General features: G+C 39.6%; 1 protein-coding gene across 10 annotated transcripts in view; it reads right to left on the reverse strand.

Annotated features, from left to right (window-relative positions):
* nectin1b (nectin cell adhesion molecule 1b) overlaps positions 1 to 18,368 on the reverse strand; it is a 182,594-nt gene that overhangs the window by 101,221 nt on the left and 63,005 nt on the right. For all 10 annotated transcript variants that reach the window (XR_013787242.1, XR_013787243.1, XR_013787244.1 and 7 more), the window contains exon 5: positions 15,724 to 15,875. Coding sequence is in view for 6 of the 10 variants with exons in the window: in XM_079466437.1 (XP_079322563.1) it covers positions 15,724 to 15,875 (152 nt within the window). In the remaining 4 variants the exon portion in view is untranslated. The remainder of the gene's footprint in view (positions 1 to 15,723; positions 15,876 to 18,368) is intronic.

Genomic DNA, 18,368 nt, shown 5'->3' on the forward strand with positions numbered 1-18,368 from the left:
GATACTAGCCTACGCCGGGCTGTTTTTCTGTCAGGTCAACATCTGCCGACAGAGAAAACCGTTTGCAAAAATCTTGCTGAGCAAGTCCGCTCTTATGAACATGTTTTTATCTACATGCATCACAACACAACCTGTTTAACGGCAAAACATGTTTTTATAGTTCGATACTTGAAAAACAATGAAACCTGTTTAACGACACAAAACGATTAAGGCTTAATCGGCCGCTTTACTTGAGAACTGAGGTTTGGAAAAAAGCAAGTTTCGAGATGTGTGTAAATGTGTGTTGTTGCTTTTGTTTATGTGCTTATGTGTGGTGTGTCACAATGTAACTAGCAAGAAAGCCACTTTTGTCATTACCTATTATGACACGGGATGAAAGCAGGAAACAGCCAAACCGCCCATCATGCAAGATGGGTTTTTAAACGATTTCATTTCCTGTTTCCAACTAATTAACCGTGATTTCTGGTTTAAAGCGCCACCTTTTATTATTAACGAGAAATGCTAAAGCTAACTGCTCAGAATGAAGGGTCGAGGGAACCAGCTTTAAGAAGTCTTCTCAAGTTTAATTACTGTGACACTCCACGACTCAAGTCATTCAACCAGAGGAACCCTTTTATGTACTCTCTCTCCGATCATCTGTTCCTCGTTTACTCTAAGAGAACGGCCGTCCACGCTGTGGTTTGCCCACGGGTGGTGTGGCCACTCTCTCTCAGCTATCAGTTCTAGAGTCTTAAAATGGCCTTTAATGGGATTAGATGAACTGGGGGCTTCATTATACAGAGAGCGAAAATCCACAAGACTGGAGGAGTTGAAAGCAACAGAGCTTCTTTTTCTAATTCGTTCCTCTTTCCTCCGTTGCACCTTTCTGTCAGTATCTCCTCAGTTCTCTCTCCATCACTCTAATTGGCGAACTCATTTTGTCTCTGTTGGTCTTTATCCCTCATTCTTTTCCGGCGGAAAGCATGTCTTTATACCGATACCATATTTATTGCATGGCATAGCAAGCCTCTACCAGACAGGGCATTAAAACTGGGTGAAAAATATATCATTGTGTTTTTGCACTGAAGATCTCCTATGTGGCCAATAAGGATCTGTGGGGTTGTTCAAATTAGGTGGATTAACCAATCAGTGAGAACCGTTTTTAAAGATATAGCAATGCTTGTAATACTTTAATACTAGTATAAGCAAGCAACACTAACAAGCCCAATATCTTGAACAACTGAAATGGCTTCATCAGGCGCACAAGGGCTCTCAAATAATCAAAAGTGATGGAGAAGAGGCGTGAGTCCTTTGACGATTTGATTGGAAAATATAATCAATGGTAGTATATTCCTAATTTTATTAATTTAATATCGCACCCGTTTCTGTACTCTCACTATGAAAATCCAGACCTACTGTCCACACTCAATTTATTAGATGCTCAATGGCATCAACATGTCCTCCATCCCATTCAACTGGACAGATTGTTTATCAGCTCCTTTAAATTCGACCCTTAAAATAGCACCCCAGCCGACAGCAGGCGTTGCCACAGTAACCTTTGTCTTAATGCATGGTACTTTGCGTAAAATCGTCTGGAAATTCCAGTAATCAAGTGTTGGGAATTAATCGTTGTAAAATTGAGGGTGAGGGACCGTGTTAAAAGTCCACACATTGTAATTAAACTTCATTTCATGACCACTTTCCTTTTCTTAAGCTAGAGATCGTTTGACTTTAAAATATAGATTTAGGACATAAGCTTTTTCACAAACAAACTATGCCCAGGTTTTTTTGGCAGAGGACAACCGCCCAATAAAACAAACATAACAACAACTACTGCTCCTTCAGGATCTGCATCTTTCGAAGAAAGACACACATACATCGAACTGTGCGTGGGCCTGTATAACCACAGAAGTAATCATGTCCACACAACACTAATAATTCAGCATAGACTGGCTGCTTTTCTTCCCCGGATGGCGCAGCGAAGTGACAGACAAGTATCGAAGCTACAAGGGGGCGGCGGGGGCTCTCAGACTTCAATGCCATGTCGCCGGTGGCTGCACCTGCCAGGAGATAGATAAAACCTCACTTGCGGTGTGTCTCCAACCACACTGATACCATTAAAGCTGACAAAAGAGGCCGCCTATTAACAAGCCTCTGGGAATATGCAGATAGTGGCGTAACCTTGAGTTGTGATGGACACACAGTCCCCCGGTAAGATTAACTGGTCGAAACACCATGAAAGAGCGAAATTCAATCGAGCAGTGTGGATGTGTGGATTTGTAATGTGTGCATCGCAGATTTTAAATATGCCTGCCATAACATTTTATGTTTGGGTAATCCTTGTTATTTCAATTGAAATTAAGTTGAGGCTTTTACGCTGACAGATGGAAACCTTAGCCAAAAAGGCTACTTTTCTGGGAATGCAAAAAAACGTATTTAATATAGTTAATTAAACTGTTGTTAAAGTTGACAAGCTCTTTGAAAATCTAATACTTTTCATTAGTAAGCTGTTTGCAAAATAGCAGGCAACCATAAAAGGATACCACTAGTATGGATATAGATATTAATATAGTATTAAACAATGTAATATGCAGACGGTTTCTGTCGACAGCAGTTTATATATATATATATATGTATATATATATATATATATATATGTGATTAAAAAACATAACTGAAAAACTATTTAATATTCAAGTTATGTAAACTTACCCTCTCGAGTCATTTGAACTAAAACTCTATAAAACAGCCTTAAAAATGTGGTTGCACATCACTTTACTTTACTTAAAAAGATCTAAAGTAGTTATATTTCTTATAAACGTTGTATACACTTTATTATTTGAGTAAATTCAATATAATTTAATCTAATTTGATTTGACTATGGCAGTTTTTGAACACCGTGTATATTCAGGTACTGTACATTTATACTGTATAACTCTCAGTCAGACTGTTGTTGTCACTGTCATCTAAATGAGCTCATCTCATGTGAGACTGACAGCATGTCTGAATTTAGCTCTTGCCAGCTAGTGTCGATGATGTGTGTGAAAGGGGACGTAAATTGGAGTGCGTGTGTGATTGAAAAGAGTCTGGGGGTGTTGTGGGGTATGCACATTTTCTCAGGGTCCCCTTCCAAACCAAATGTCACTACAGCATACCGTGTGAAAATGAAATTAATAATTATGATCAGGATTTTGTATTATTAGTGCCACTTGCAAAAGGAAGCATCATTATTACCAGTGTTTATTTATTGGGTTGCGGATCTGAACAAACCGTTTAGCATAAAACATGTACTACAGACACAAATATGAAATGGGGCTTGTTAAGGTGTTTTATTACTTTTATGAAATGGTTTGACTTACAATTATTCTAGAAGATGACACCGCTAACGGATTTAAATGAGTTACCCGAGTCGTATTTCAAAATCAGATATTGATAGATATGGCGCTGGGCTCTTTAAATTGTGAACAGAAAACAACCACTCACAGCACACTTGTAAACTCGTATTAAAACGTTTTTTTTAAATATCTAACATGATAGAATAAAATTAATAAAGAAATAATTTATAAATTATAGAAAATAAAGAAATCATTCATTTTAAACAGAGAATGAATCGTTTTTTTAAACTAATTTTAAATCATAGCTATTGATTTATTATTGTTTTTTCGTAGAAAATGTAATGGTTTATATAAACAATATATATAACTATTATGCAAATAGATAAAACACAAATGAAAAAAAAAATAATACATTTCGCTGCACATTCAGTTTGTTAAAAGTCTAAATGGTTTAGACATCGACACGTTACTTAAATGTTTTGAAGAAATTGAAACAATTGTGGACGTATATTATGAATTATGACGTTATATGAAAATGTATTAAAGTTGTATGTATATGTATATGTACATTTTAATATTGAGTTAAATCGTTAAATTAGTTGAAAAGTTCTATTTTGCTGCACATTCAGTCCATTTAAAGTCTAAACGTGTGTACTGAGTGACTCTTAGCTGACGGCTTAACTGACTGCTTATACATGCAGCACCTCCGAGAGAGAGAGGGCACATTCACATTCCTAAATTGTCCAACAGAGGAAGGGAGGCAAGATTCACGCAAATACAAAAACAGTGAATCGAGTAGCAAGAGATGCAGAGAGAAGATACAGCGAGCCAGCCAAAATATGGGGCGAGTTAAGTTGGGGACGGAGGGTAACCGGAGGAGGATGTGTTTGCTCAGTAATTCAAGTGAGAGAGGGAGAGAAGAAGAGATCGAGTGAGAGCGATTTCTTGCCCTCCTGACTGGATTTGCCAATGGTTGTGCAGTCATGGAAATGTAATGCTGCCACAAAGAATATATCCTCATCAGCAGAGCAAAGCTTCTCTGCATCACGCCACAATAAAGCTCTCTGCTCTTACCATCTTTAAATGTGATTCATTTAATGTTTCCTTTTACTAAACATCTTTTTATGCTTCAGTTCAACGTTTGCCTTTATAAATTTCCTTTTTGTCAGGCTCTCGATTGACCTCAACTTGTATTCAATGCGACATATTATTTGAAGTGTCACCTACGCAACTTCAACCTTTAAATGCAAAGCTGCTCTAACGGGGATAGCTGCGTATCACAAAAGATCTTGAAAGAAAACGACGCATTCAATGTTCTGACTCTTGCTTGTGCCGCCATCTTTTTCTCTCCAGAGTGCTGGCTTGGATTCTCAGACATCCTACCCGGGGGCTGCTCTAATCTCATTTAGCCGTGGCGTCCTCGTATCAAACAATTTCACTTCCTGATGACTAATTGGAATGGCCGAGCGTTATAATGGCACATGCGTTACGATGGCACTTTCAGAACACGATAAAGCCTTGTCTTGTGCTACAAAGCTGAAATTGTTGAGATTGTGACCCAAACAGGCCAGATTAATAATGCATTTAGCAGATGATCTGTGCTGTCAAACGCAAACATGCCCTCTTCATCAGGCTGACGGCTGATGTCCGGAGAGGGGAGGAGCTTGTTTTAATAGTGCCAAGCACGAGCGTGCTTTGAATTACATACTACCTTGCTACTAATAAAATGTTTGCATCTTCTGGCAAGATGTTCAGTATTTACCCAGATGTCCAACCTGATTTTGCATATATTGCGTGGATAATTCGTACAAACTAATAATATCCTGTCAATCAAAAGAGGACAGGAAAAAGCAATGAATTGAGTGTTCTATATGTTGAAAATGTTAAGAAACATCACCGGTTCAATATTAATAGTCATTATATACATTTACATATAACATTCGGAAAGTAAAAAAAAATGAATCTTCAATTTTGCATCTCTAGTAAAATGTAACGTTGAAGCCCCTCCCCTAAACCTAACATTACTGACACGAAAGCAAATCAAACTAAAGCGTTTGGATAAGATTGTGCGAATTCATAGAAATTATCCACCTCGTAAAGTAGTCAAGAATATCCGTGAGATTGTGTTAAGATGTCACAGCTTGCCCTCGATGTGAAATGGAAGCAATAGGAGATTTCTACACTAAATTTGATTAAAATGTGAAAATAATGATATCACATGTAGAGTTTGGAAATTACATTATAAATTCTGTGGCTCGTTTAGGAGAAGTGTCTTATTGCTTTTATAAACAGTGAGACGGTTTTCAAGTGGCAGACAAAGACATGTGCAAAAATTATACGTTTTTACTTTTTTTACCTATTTGCTTGCTTTGAAGAGCCGGGCAATATCTGAGCAGCAGAATAACACAAAGAATTTGAGTTAAATTGGCTTTCATGATGGTTACATATGATTACTCGCTGAATAAATATTATCATAAATATATTTATTGTCATAAAACAACAATGCAGCATAATACTAATAAAAAATAGTATGCAGTAAACATACTACGCAGTATTCAGTATGCAAGCATCAAACTCTGAACAAAATCCATGTTTTGGGTTGTTTGGGGTTTGTTTTGCCAATTTCTATTTACATGATCTGTTGTTAACCTGACCCACTTACACGCTCTCGCAGAACTGATGTTCCCAACAGGCTTGGACAGCGTGATGACAGGAAGGGAAGCGTGCGGGGGGGCTGATCACCGCCGGAGAAAAGTCTTCACCGGTCTTCATCACAGCTCTCGAGTCTCCAGCCTCAGAGAGCAAAAAATGGCCACCATGGGGGGAAGGCACATGGACGCCATAAATTTCAGATATGCATTGTGGATGTGTACAGTCGTGCGGTTTCCATAAGGAACACACGCACATCTCACTGCAAGGAGACGGAGCACTTATATGAAACTGAATGGAAGAAATTGTGATGCTCATTACAGCGGCTACACGAAGGGAAATCCCGCCTTTTATAAAGAGCCAATCCTTTTATTGATGAAGGAAAAGTATGGTTTCATTGCTCTGAACACACGTGTATTACTTGGATCAAGATTCAAGTGCACCGCTTGATGAAGTTCTGACTTGCCCTAAAAGAAACTTTGGCTTCCTTTTTTCCAACACGCCAAAATTACGTCCGTCTCTCTTTCCCAACTAACTTAAAACCAGAGCGAAAATAAAGAAAGACAGGACGACGCTCATATGCTAATATCTCATTTAGACGATGAGGCGGAAGCTTAGTGGGTGTCAAAAAGTCGGAGACACTTCCTGTAGAGAGCAGAGCAGGCCTGACTTTACACTCCATCAAACTGGCGCGCTCAAAACTCGCCCAGGTGCCCGCCCACAGGGGCTCGTGGGACACGGCACCGTTTGCCCACAGCTGGGCGGCGCAGACCCCCGACACGCAGCTTTGCGTTTCTCTTCAGTCGCCTTGACAGCGACGGTGTCCTTGCGGTGAGGGTTTAATGATACACAAAATCCACATGTACGTCCTGCGGAGGGATGAATTATGCAGCAGGCAGCATGTGGGAGCTCGCAGTGTCATATCAGTCCGATTGAGACCGACTCTGCGGTGACAGGCAAAACAAACAAATTTCACATTGCTGGGGGGGATCTCACACCAAGCAAGACGTTAAAACGCCTCATCGGGGTGGTGTTCGTATAGAAAGAGAGTCAGGAAGGAGAGGGATGGAGTTAAAGCGAGAGGAAATGACTAATACTGTATCAGGTAAGAAAAACTGCTATAAACAGCATGAAATCAAAGTTCATGTTTTCTCTCTAAAGTTATGATAATGTTTTTGCGTATGATTCACGATGTACGTTATTATAAAGTTTATTTCATTGTAATCAATAAAAATATGAAACTTTTTTAGGATTAAAATAACTGGCCTTGAATATACTCGTATTCACAATGCCATAGAATAACCTTTTTTAGGTCTAGATGGCGCCATAAAGAAACTTTAACATTTCTGTTTTACAAAAGATTCTTTGTGAAAGCAAAAATGGTTCTTCAGATTCTAAAAAGGTAAGAGAGGTTCTTTCATGAACCTTTGACTGAAGGGATCTTTGTGAAACAAAAATGGTTCTTGCATGGTATCGCTGTGAAAATCCATTCAAGCTCCTTTATTTTTGTGAGTGTATGGTGTTACCCCAAAATTTCATATAAAGTTCTTCAAAATTCATCCTGTTTTCTTTACTATGATTCTGTTGCAGATCATTGGTGTAATATGTACGTTATTCTGAAGACCAACATTCTTGTCTTTGTGATCTTCTGTCAAAATGTTATAATTTCAGGTTTGAAACAACCATGTTTTCAGATGATGTTTGGATTTCATCCAAATTCATTCTGTTTTCTTACAATGTTGCATAGGATTTATGTACAGTATAATTCATTATTCCATAAACTGATCTTTTTCAGATTTGACACAACTGTCCGTTTCATATATTATCACCAAGCCATAAACTTTTGATCTACATTTCCAAGATTTGTTTGACTCTTCATTTATGTTCATGGTTCTGTTGTGTATCTTGCTGTTCTTGTTTGATGTACACTATCCTGGAGACCAAACATTTTCGTCTTTCATTCAACGAAATAACTTTATATGAAAAGACCAGTTGTTTCAAACCTGAATGTCGCAAGCCTTACATTTCATCAAAATTCATCCTGATTTCTTCCTAAAAATAAATTCTGTTGCACATGAATCGATTTAATGTACATGTACTGTATATTATTCTGAAGACTAAACGTTTTTGTCTTTTTATTCACTCTTTTATATTTGTTATCTATCACGACGGTAAAAAGCTGCAATATTATTGGTGATTTCAATTTGCCCGCAGGGAGCATTGTGACTAACAGAAAGCAGGTTCTGTGTGGATTTGGCATGTTTTTCCCATGTTGCTGTGGGTTTTCCCTGTGTAATGCTGGGACAGGCTCCAACAGTCTTGCAACTCTACACGGGATAAGCAGAATGGGTGGATTATTTTACCCACCCCATGTAGCCTTGGTTAAGAAAAAAGTTGAAGTTAACACATTTTGATTTCACGTTTTTTTAGTGAATGAAAGCTGTTGCTCGCGGATCCACTCTTTCCGCGATCCGCCTCAAGGGCTATGAAACCAGCAAGAATAGTAATTCGTCGTATGTGTGACCAGCTCTACATTCATCTGGACTTGAATAATTGAAGTTTTGTATGGCGAATCAGCCCTTTGCTCCGAATTGCAGCGTGAGTGAATTTCGGATGAAGCCAGTGCGATGTGAGCTGAGGCTATCAATATATTAAAACCCCTGACGTTTTCATGCAAATGAAACTCTTTTCAAATGACTTCTTATCAATTCATATCCCAAGCTATCTTCTTTCCTTCCATTGTGGCATGTTTTACTTTTCGGTGCCGTTTCGCTGTCTACCGCTCTCTTCCTCCTCATCCTTCCATTTTGTTCTCTTGTCAAGACATCGAGGACAGAATTTGTGACAGGAGAGAGAGAAGAGGCGGTAGACGCTGGCGTCCGCCTCAGCCACTTATATAAAAGCCAGTAAACATCACCCCCCGCTACCTTCATACTTATGCCCGAGGGCCCGTTTTCGTTTCTATTTTATTCAATCGCCTCAAACGGATCCCAATATTGGGGCCGCTCAAGCGTTCTTCTAGTGACAAGAATTCCTTTATTTATTTATACTTTCATTGCTGTGGCTATGTTTTATTCATCTCATTTTCACCTTGTGGTGGGCCCAATCTGCTTTCCCTTGCCTTCTTATTCTTCCTCTCATTTTGAACTTCATTTTCTCGCCCCGGTGTGAGGGATTGCTTGCTCATGTGAGCGTGAACAGATGTCAGTGGCGTGTAGCACCGCTAAGCTAAGCGGTGTCGGCTCCCTAAACGAAGGGGAGCTAAGTCACCTACGCCACATTAACCCGCGTGGCTCCGTGAAGGTGATATCACATTTGTCTTTTCCGACCAGGTCGAGATTGCAGTGTGCAGTGGTATAAGAAGCTCATACAAATAAGAAATTTGAACAAGTGAGAACGCCTACTGCTGACGCTTTTCGGTTTTCACAGTTTTAAAAATTTTCGGTCGAACCCTAGCCACGCCCTGATTTTACATTATTGGTTGCACCCAGCGGTCCACAGTTCACCCAAAAATTCGGTCATTTTCCTACTTGCACGCAAGTTATTCCAAAACGATATAAGAATATTTGTTCTGATGACCAAAAAGAAAGATATTTGAAACAATGCGTGTAACCAAACTGTTTTTGGCCACCATTGACTGTCATAGTAGGAAAAATTACAATGGTAGCCAAAATTGCCGCAGAACTATTTGCTTTCCTACATTCTTCAAAAGATCATCTTTTGTGTTCAATAGAAAAAAATACATTCATACAGATTTGCAGCAACTTGAGGATGAGTAAATGATGACAGAATTGTCCTTTTCTGTTCCTTTAAGTGCACTTTGGTATATGGCCAAATCATTTAGCGCTGACTTACAGATTTAACATTTCAACATTACCTCCTATCAATTGAAGACCGAAGTGTATCACTTTCTGATGAGAAGCTTAATAATGAAGCGTTTTGGAGCAGCCCAACTACAGTAGGACAAACATAACACAGGCTGCACCATTTCCCCGCGTTTGGGGTCGGGGAGGAAAAAAAGGCAGATGGAAAGAATCACGTGCTGGCTCTCTTTCTCTTCTCATGCTCGATAATGAGATAATTACAACCCCATCTTTACAAACCGCTCACTCTTTACTCACTGTTCACATACAGATGAGACCAGCCATCTTAAACACTTCCCACACAAAAGCCCAACACAGCGGCCAAGCGCATACATCGTCTTATTTTTTAATTACAGCTCCCTATGGCCTTACTGATGAAGGCATCCACTTGAAAGGAAACCGCAGTTAGACGCTTATTTTAAAATCAAGAAATTCAATATGACATATCTTGCGGCATCTTCGTGAGCACACAGCAGTGGCCATGCCAACGGAAATTTGTTAACGCTGCAATTCATATCTTTTCTGGGATAAATATAAAACGTATGTGTAAGTTAATGTTACTTTTAGCCTATAATAATGAAAGTTGAGCTATTATATTACGTGGGTCAATATATAAATATTATGGGGAAATTTTACTTGCAAAGTACTGTATGTAAAGCTATCTGCAATTTTATGTTTCAGACAGAGATGGCGATGTCGAGTCTTTGAAAGACTCCATATTAACTCACTAATGAAACGCTTAGCTTGTGCCAAAGTTGTGCCTCACGCAAAGATCACACATTAAGCAATTTATAGAAGGTGCAAATCTTCACATGCCTGGCAGACTTAGTTGTCTGTGGATTCAATCAAACTTCACTCGCTCCATATTTCACCATCTGTATTTAGCCTACTGGATGTGTCTAATAGTCCACTCCAATGTTCCCTATGATGTGAATCAGAATACTGTAAACACTCATTTGGCCACTGGCAAGAGCACCGATGTCCTTAGCATTGATGACTCAATTACCAGATTATTAAAGGGATAGCTCATCCAAAAATAAAAACTGCGCTATAATTTATTCACCCTCACGTCACTCAAAACCTTTATGTGACCATTTCTTTGGCGGAAAACAAAAGAAGATATTTTGATGAATGTCTCAGTTGTTTTGTGTTCATACAATGGAAGTCAATGTGCTCCAATTCATTTTAGTGTGAACTATCGCTTTAAGACAAACCCCATTTTTACAAATTGTAAGGTAAAAAGCTTTTGTTTAGGTCTTGATTACTTCTTCACCGTCCCGATAAAAATAAACAAAACATAATCTGTCACTATTTCTTACCAAACCATACTACAATTGAAGTAATGCTAGGTTGCTACTCCACTGCCTATATGCTAATGATCTCGTCTGGATTCACCCCTCATTATTCTCAAAGTTCTCATTGGAGAACAGTTTCAGATGGTGAGAAAAATCACAGATCAATCGCTTCTGACATTAGGGAAACTGTTAGCACGGTTTGGCACTCTCAAAACGAACCTAGTGGAAAGAATTCGAACCTCTCCCCGTGTATTCGCTCCATTGGCATTCACTTATCTTCAAATCTTCACAGTAAGAGCGCCATACATTAAGATAAGAGAGGGAGTAAAATGATGAAAGATTCAGTTTTGGAGATGTTAATCTACAGTGCATTTGACAAGCGATCAAAAAACTCAAATTATTGCTCCTCGAGTCTTTTTTTTACCAGGGTACGGTCCACTGAAACAGATTTTGAATTATGTATTTATAGTCTACCCAACATGTCTATGCGAGTACAGTATTCCTTACGTCTCTGTATACAACTCGTGAATTTCCCTTCATTTGACAAGGTGAATTTCAATGGAGCCAAATGTTTATTAAAGCACGTCTGGGCACCGAATGCGGTCGTTCCGTGCATGCGGATTCCCGGTCATATGGAATGCGTTAGTGGCCACAGGGTTTGGGGTAAATTACCCCGACTACGAAACACGACTACTGCAGAGTCACTCCGTGTGTTTTTACTTGGAGGACGCCTCATTTTGCATGAATATAATGCAGTCAGATGCGAAAATCTCAGCAAGGCCTGTCCCAAGATGTTTGGAAGATATGCAATTGCGTTTAAAGTTTGTGAAGAATCAGCACCGCCTATAACCGAGCCTGCCAGTGCAAATGCCAATTCGATCCGGCACAAAAATAGAGGAAAACCAAAGAGTAAATACGAGTCACTCATTTCTCCAGCTGTTGTGGAGTTGGGTGTCTCTCAGGTCTCCAGAGCTCTATCCTCACAATGTTATCATTTTCACCACACAGTCTTGCAGCTGTTGCAAGCGGCTCAATGAGTGCCAACGGCCGTCTCTTCCTCCCAGGTGCGGGCAGACAGAGCCAAAAGAACAATGGAGAACCATCAACCCGAGACGTGCCGCTCGGCGTGGGCCGCTCTAGTCTGGCATTGGTCTGGTCTTTGCCACTCTTCCACAGTCGGCCACTTGGAAGCTTTGGTTCTGGCATGGACTCATTTCTTTTGAATGAGACCAGAACACTGGTTTTACAGGGTTTTCAGTGAAAGGTTTTGCCAGAAGCATCACTTCAACACTTGCCATAAAGAACAAGCCTATAATGGCCCATATGTGCTTTTCTGTGGCGAGGTCTCCCTCCAGCAATGAAACGCAAAGATGGAAAATTCTTATTAGCATCTTGTTTGGCCGTGTGCGACGTGGAACGCAACTAAAGGTACCGGACTAAGCCACAGAGCAGCGACTGTAAAATTGCGACACGGTTTTACAATGTGTTGTGGAGCGATGGTGATTAGATTACACCATCCCAATTAAAGTCAACACGAAATGCCATTCATGACCCATTTTACTTCTGTAGTTTGTTGTATTTCCGAGCGAAACAGAATATTCGTGACACAAATGCATGATTTTATTCATTGTGAAACGTGTGAGTTGCTCAGTGTTAAAAGAGTCAAAAGTCATTTCCGACGCGGACCTAGATTTTAGATTTTGATTAAAGATTACGAAAGCATCCGTGTATTGCACAAGAATTGTGCACAGTACGACTAGGAACATGCATTAAAGCAAATCATTTTTATTTTGTGTTGACTTAAGTAAAGATTCTGCCACAGGCACAGAGCTACTACAGTTCTCAATGCATTATGAGTAGGCAGAATTTCTCAGTCACAGGAATTAATAAAATACTCCCAAGAATGTGAATGAGATATGGCATCGTAAAGAAAGAGAGAACAGCTGCTGCCATGAAAGTTAAATAGCATGAACATATGAACTTATAAAAAAGGAATTTCATAATTCAACACAGCATTAAAGCGCAGCACTGAAATACGTGGAGCTGTAGTGCAATTTCTGCACCCAAAAGTAATGACCAAACAACTGCATTGATCAATAAAATAGCCCTGAACTCATGCTATTGGTCCAGCAGCTCATACATTTGATAATGAGGTCAACCTCGGTATGTCTAACTTAGACTTCTTTGTCACGTCAAATTGAGACGAGTGATATACACATATGCAAAGTGATGCTGACATGAAACACATTACACCAATATTAATAATTTGGACTTCCCATCCACAATCTCCCTTCATCAGTATGATTTTCATACTGTAATATCCGCAAGCGCTTCCACGTGCCGAGAGTAAGAGAGACACAAAGGTCCAACGGCCTCCGGATGGAATGATCCATCAAAGGATATATAATGTTGTAGCGGAGGGATCTATCATCAAATGGGCACATGCAATTCTGAAACAATCTCCGGGCATTGCCAAACAGAGGTCGAAAAGAACAAATAAAGCTTTCAGTTCTTGTTCTTTTGGTGACCTTTGGTAAGCTGAGAAAGGAGATATGACCTTACAGTATGGTGTTTGTGAAAAGAAATCTCATAAATAAATACTTTTTAAGGTGAACAGATAGGAGATATACAATCCCAAATGAGACTATAAATAAAAATGCGAATTGTTTATTTTAGACAGCAAAGAATATAAATGGACGTAAACAGTAAACCCAGACGTTTGTTAATGTCTCCTATTTCTAATATTTGTCAAGAACCCAGTAATCTTAAATGGATACTTTCGAGTCTAAATCATATCTCAGCTACAGTATGCTACACAGATGAATTCATCAGAACTATTTACTGTATGGATACATTTGTGTATATATTTATTCATACCAAGTTGAAACTTCAAACTAAAACGTGTCCAAGTCATAAAGGACCAACTTCTGAGAAATACTAAGCTTCAACTCACGTCATGGACTACTGCATCATTTCATGTGCTGCAAAGAGACGAATCAACACCAACTCTCCCACAACAGAGCTACTGAATGCATATCAGCACCAGATATTTCCTTCTCATTCAATATCATCTTTCATCACTTGTCACTTGTCGTCAAAACCCACTAAGAATGAGATGACGTCATCCTACCCACCACAGTAACACTTGTTAAGACACAGCGGGACCAAGTCCGTCCGAGCGGTTACACACAACCACGCCCATTCACACAAATGAACGGAGAAACGTCAAGATGTCGTTTTCACACGCCAAACAGCAAAGATGATGTCAGCATGCGAAGCGAAAAATATGTTCTGTATTCTGCTTTCCAGTAAAACGACTGCATCCTTACAACAAATGAATGTAATGAGTAATCTTTAAATCACGTTTAGTTCTTAAGATAAAGAAAGATAGTGGGCTTGATTTTGAGAGAACATATCGATACAAAAAACTAAAAAGCTTGCAAGTTGCTTTAGAATAGAAGCGTCTGCCAAATTCAAACTATGATGTTTACATATTTACTGGAAGACAAAAATACAGACAAAGAAAATACCATTTCGCAGTGAATGCATGTTAGAACCTTTTATCCAAGCAAAGCGCGAAAGAGTTTTCAGTCATTATCAGAACAAAACTGCAGCCTTCGCGTTCTTCAAACACCCCGGCACCAATTTCTAGTGTCTGCTCTGCAATCTAAAGCAGAATCGCCCGCTTTGATTATCATCTTTCCTTTTTAATGTGAAAAAGCCTGCGAGTAAACTTCGACCGTTTGATCAAACAATTAGTGGGAAGGCAGGGGACCGCTTGCAGTTTTGTTCCGTTGTCGTCTGGCGCTCTTGTTTTCACCCGAGAACGGCGGAGAAGACGACGGAGAAGAAGTGGGAGGCAAAGCGGCTCTGAGAAATGTGAGGTTCTCGCGAAGCGGCTGTGATCAATACTAAAGAGGCAACGAAACTGTGATGTTATTTTGGGAAGAAAATGACAGGGCACTTTATTCTGCACCACGGCATCTGTCGGGAGTGTGAATGTTGTGGGTTCTGGCAGCATTACCTGATGTATGATGTGACACTGAGGAATTAAAGGAAAGGAAGAGACAGCGCATTTTTATTCTGCTGTCAAGTCACACCATTGTATTGAAGGCCGACGTCAACACAACCCGAAAACTTGGACTGCTCCATGTGCAGCTTTTAACAGCCCTGAAGCGTTTTTGCGATGAACTTTACCCAGCTGGTCCCAAGGTAACTTTAAGTGGATGGTTCACGCAGATGTCCAAGCACAGGTGCAGTACATCACATTTAATGGACAGGTTCTACGAACGTTTGCTAACCAAAAACTCTTGAAATATTTTTATCATCATTTCAAACCCTTGAGAAGGAAGGGTACTGGTGCCATGTTTCTGAAATGCCACTTCGTTTTTGTTTTCTAATGAATAGCATTTCCAATGGAGCCCTATACATTTTGGGACCACTGTTGGCATCTCTGTAACCAAATCTATACAATACTGTATTTCCTCTTAACTTTAAAAATGTCCTCACATTTCTGGAGCTACGATCGCTCATGCCCCACGTAAAGCTCTCCCAGCAGTAACAAGCACAAGTATCTCAGCCGAACTCTGCCGTGAGACTCACCCGTCACGTTGACCTCCACCTGCCCCGAGCGTGTGCCGATGCTATTGGTGGCGTCGCAGACGTATGTTCCTCCAAGCTCATACGTCACCGAGCCTTTAAAAAACAAGGTGTTGTTCTTGATTTCAACATTGTTGGGAAGAGATCCATTCAGCCTGAAAAAAATGGAAGATTGCAGGTTTAAATCCACCCTCATGGAAACAAAAGATGGTTTAGATACAAAACTCAATTCGGGTTTGACAATATCTACACTGTAGGTTAGACAGATTCAATCTGCTGTGTTGAAACAAACCAAGGGTGATTAAGCATAGCAGGCATACCTGTACATACAGTAAATCTCAAATCAGCGGAGAGGAGGTGCGGTGCACAAAACAACCGTATGGGCCCTTACAGGCCTGAATGTTGCCTCGGGACAGTACAAGTATTTTAAGATCATTAAAACAAAGATCAAGAATGTGATGGTCACGTGCAATAAAATGTGTCATTTTGGGTTTTTGTCTGTTTTGCCTCAAGTTGTATCCCAGTAGACCTGGGTGAGCCGATGTAATGCTCTTCATCAGACTTTTGTTATCTAATTTTGGTCTCTTCATGGTTCACCTGTCCAGCAGGTCTAAGCCTGCCTTGTTCTTCCTCCCAGGCTAGACTAAGGTCGCAGGGTTTGATATGCTAGTGGAGGACGTTCTCTTCCCTTCTTATCAGAGGTCATAATGATGCTTTCCCAGTCACCAGACACCTTCAGCTCATCATTTCCACTTAACAAGTCTCTTTCCCTCATATCTGCTTGATATTTCCGATTCATTACGGTCTTAATAATATAAGATTGGTTTAAATGCAGAAATGTTTAAACCGAACATGAAAATAATCGTCAACACCATGGACTTGCATTAATTGTGAGTGTTGCCATGGAAACAAATTAGTGCGAAAACACGAAGAACTCTAAATAGAATCTCAGAGTTATGGGTGGGCTTTTGATTGCCCATCATGAGCTTGCATAACGTGAGCATGCATAACGCTATGATAATAAACATGATGGATGAATTGTTTATTTTGAATTTTGTTCTTGCATTTAATTATATTGGTTGCATTGCGATTTTGGGGACATTTCACACTTATTTCATAAATTATTCATCATCATGTCATTCCAAACCTGTTTGACTTTCTTAAGCAGAACGCAAAATAAGATTTTTTGAAGAATGTTGATAACCATCCAACATTGGCCCCCATTGACTTCCATTGCATAGACACAAAGCAATCGAGTCCATTCTCAAAATGTTGTCTTCTACAGATGAAAGAGCCGTATACAGGTTTTCAATCACACGAGGGTGAATAAATGATGACGGATTTAAGATTTGTTGTCAAGCAAGACATTGAAACAGGTGTCTACAAAAAGTTACATCGTACAACCATGACAAACACACACACTCGTTTCTTAGAAAATGTCATGCAAAGTCCTGATTTGGCCTGTGTTGTTTTTTTACACTAGATGTAAACGAATTTGCTAAATCTAGCTAACATATTTCTGTCCTTGCCAAACTCCTCCTATTATATTCACCCCCTGATACAGGACAAGGCCCATGAGACAGGTTCCAGCACCAAAAACACGTTGAGGGATAATGTGTATCTCTAAATGCTGACTGCTGCAATGTAAGCTGATAAGATGCAGCAGATGGAATACTGGAGGAGAAATAGATAAGAAATATGTCACAATGAGCTGTCTGGAGATAAACGCTGAAATATTTGTATGTATATTCATGATGAGAATTGTCCCGACGTGGTTTGATAGCTTCGAAATGAACAAATCTGAAACTGGAAGTGTGTGTACGAGCAATAGCGTCGCATCTCAGTATGGAACTCCAGTTAGTGCTTGTGTTTGTGTTCATGGTTGTTGTGAATTGAAATGTTCTGCAACAGTGCTGCGATGACCTCCACAGTAGCGCCCAGGGGAGCCTTCAGAACACATTTAGTGTGGGCTCTACACTGCTGCTGTGGCCGTCCCCTCATATATATCACGCCGGCGCCTGCGTCACTCCCCATCACTGTCTTCTCCTCCTGCTCTCTCCCTGTGATCACACATCACCTCAATCTGCCGTTTCCACTATTCTTATATTCTCGCTTGTTTTATAGCAACTCCAAACTTGCACTTCAATAAATTGCTCTGTTTTGTGGTTAATAATACTGCTTTTAAAATGTATTCAATTCCAAAGTGTCTTACAATAGGGAATTTTATAATATTTGGATATTTACAAACAAAGAAATAATTCAACAGCGATTGAATTGTGATATGTAAGGGACAATGTCCATTGTACATTATCCCGCTTATTACACGGCTACTTGCCACATCAGAAAAAAACTGGACATGAAATGTGATTTTGGCAATTTTGCTCATTTTTACAGAATGCAAACCTTCCGTGAGGAAAAGCCGTTTACATTCACTTTTAAGGTAAGAAACGACGTTCAAAAGTCAAAAACAGGCAATTTGGTTTAACCATTTGTAAATATTATGTCATATATGTTATTAAAAACCTGTCAAAATGATTCTCTGTGATTGAGAGGTTGTTATCTGGGAATAAAGAACCTGCAAATGTTGTGACTGGCCAATCAGAATCAAGCCGTGTAATAAATAAAGAAAATACAATAAAGATGTATCA

This window comes from Barbatula barbatula (assembly GCF_947034865.1).
Source record: "Barbatula barbatula genome assembly, chromosome: 10".
Lineage (NCBI taxonomy): Eukaryota > Metazoa > Chordata > Actinopteri > Cypriniformes > Nemacheilidae > Barbatula > Barbatula barbatula.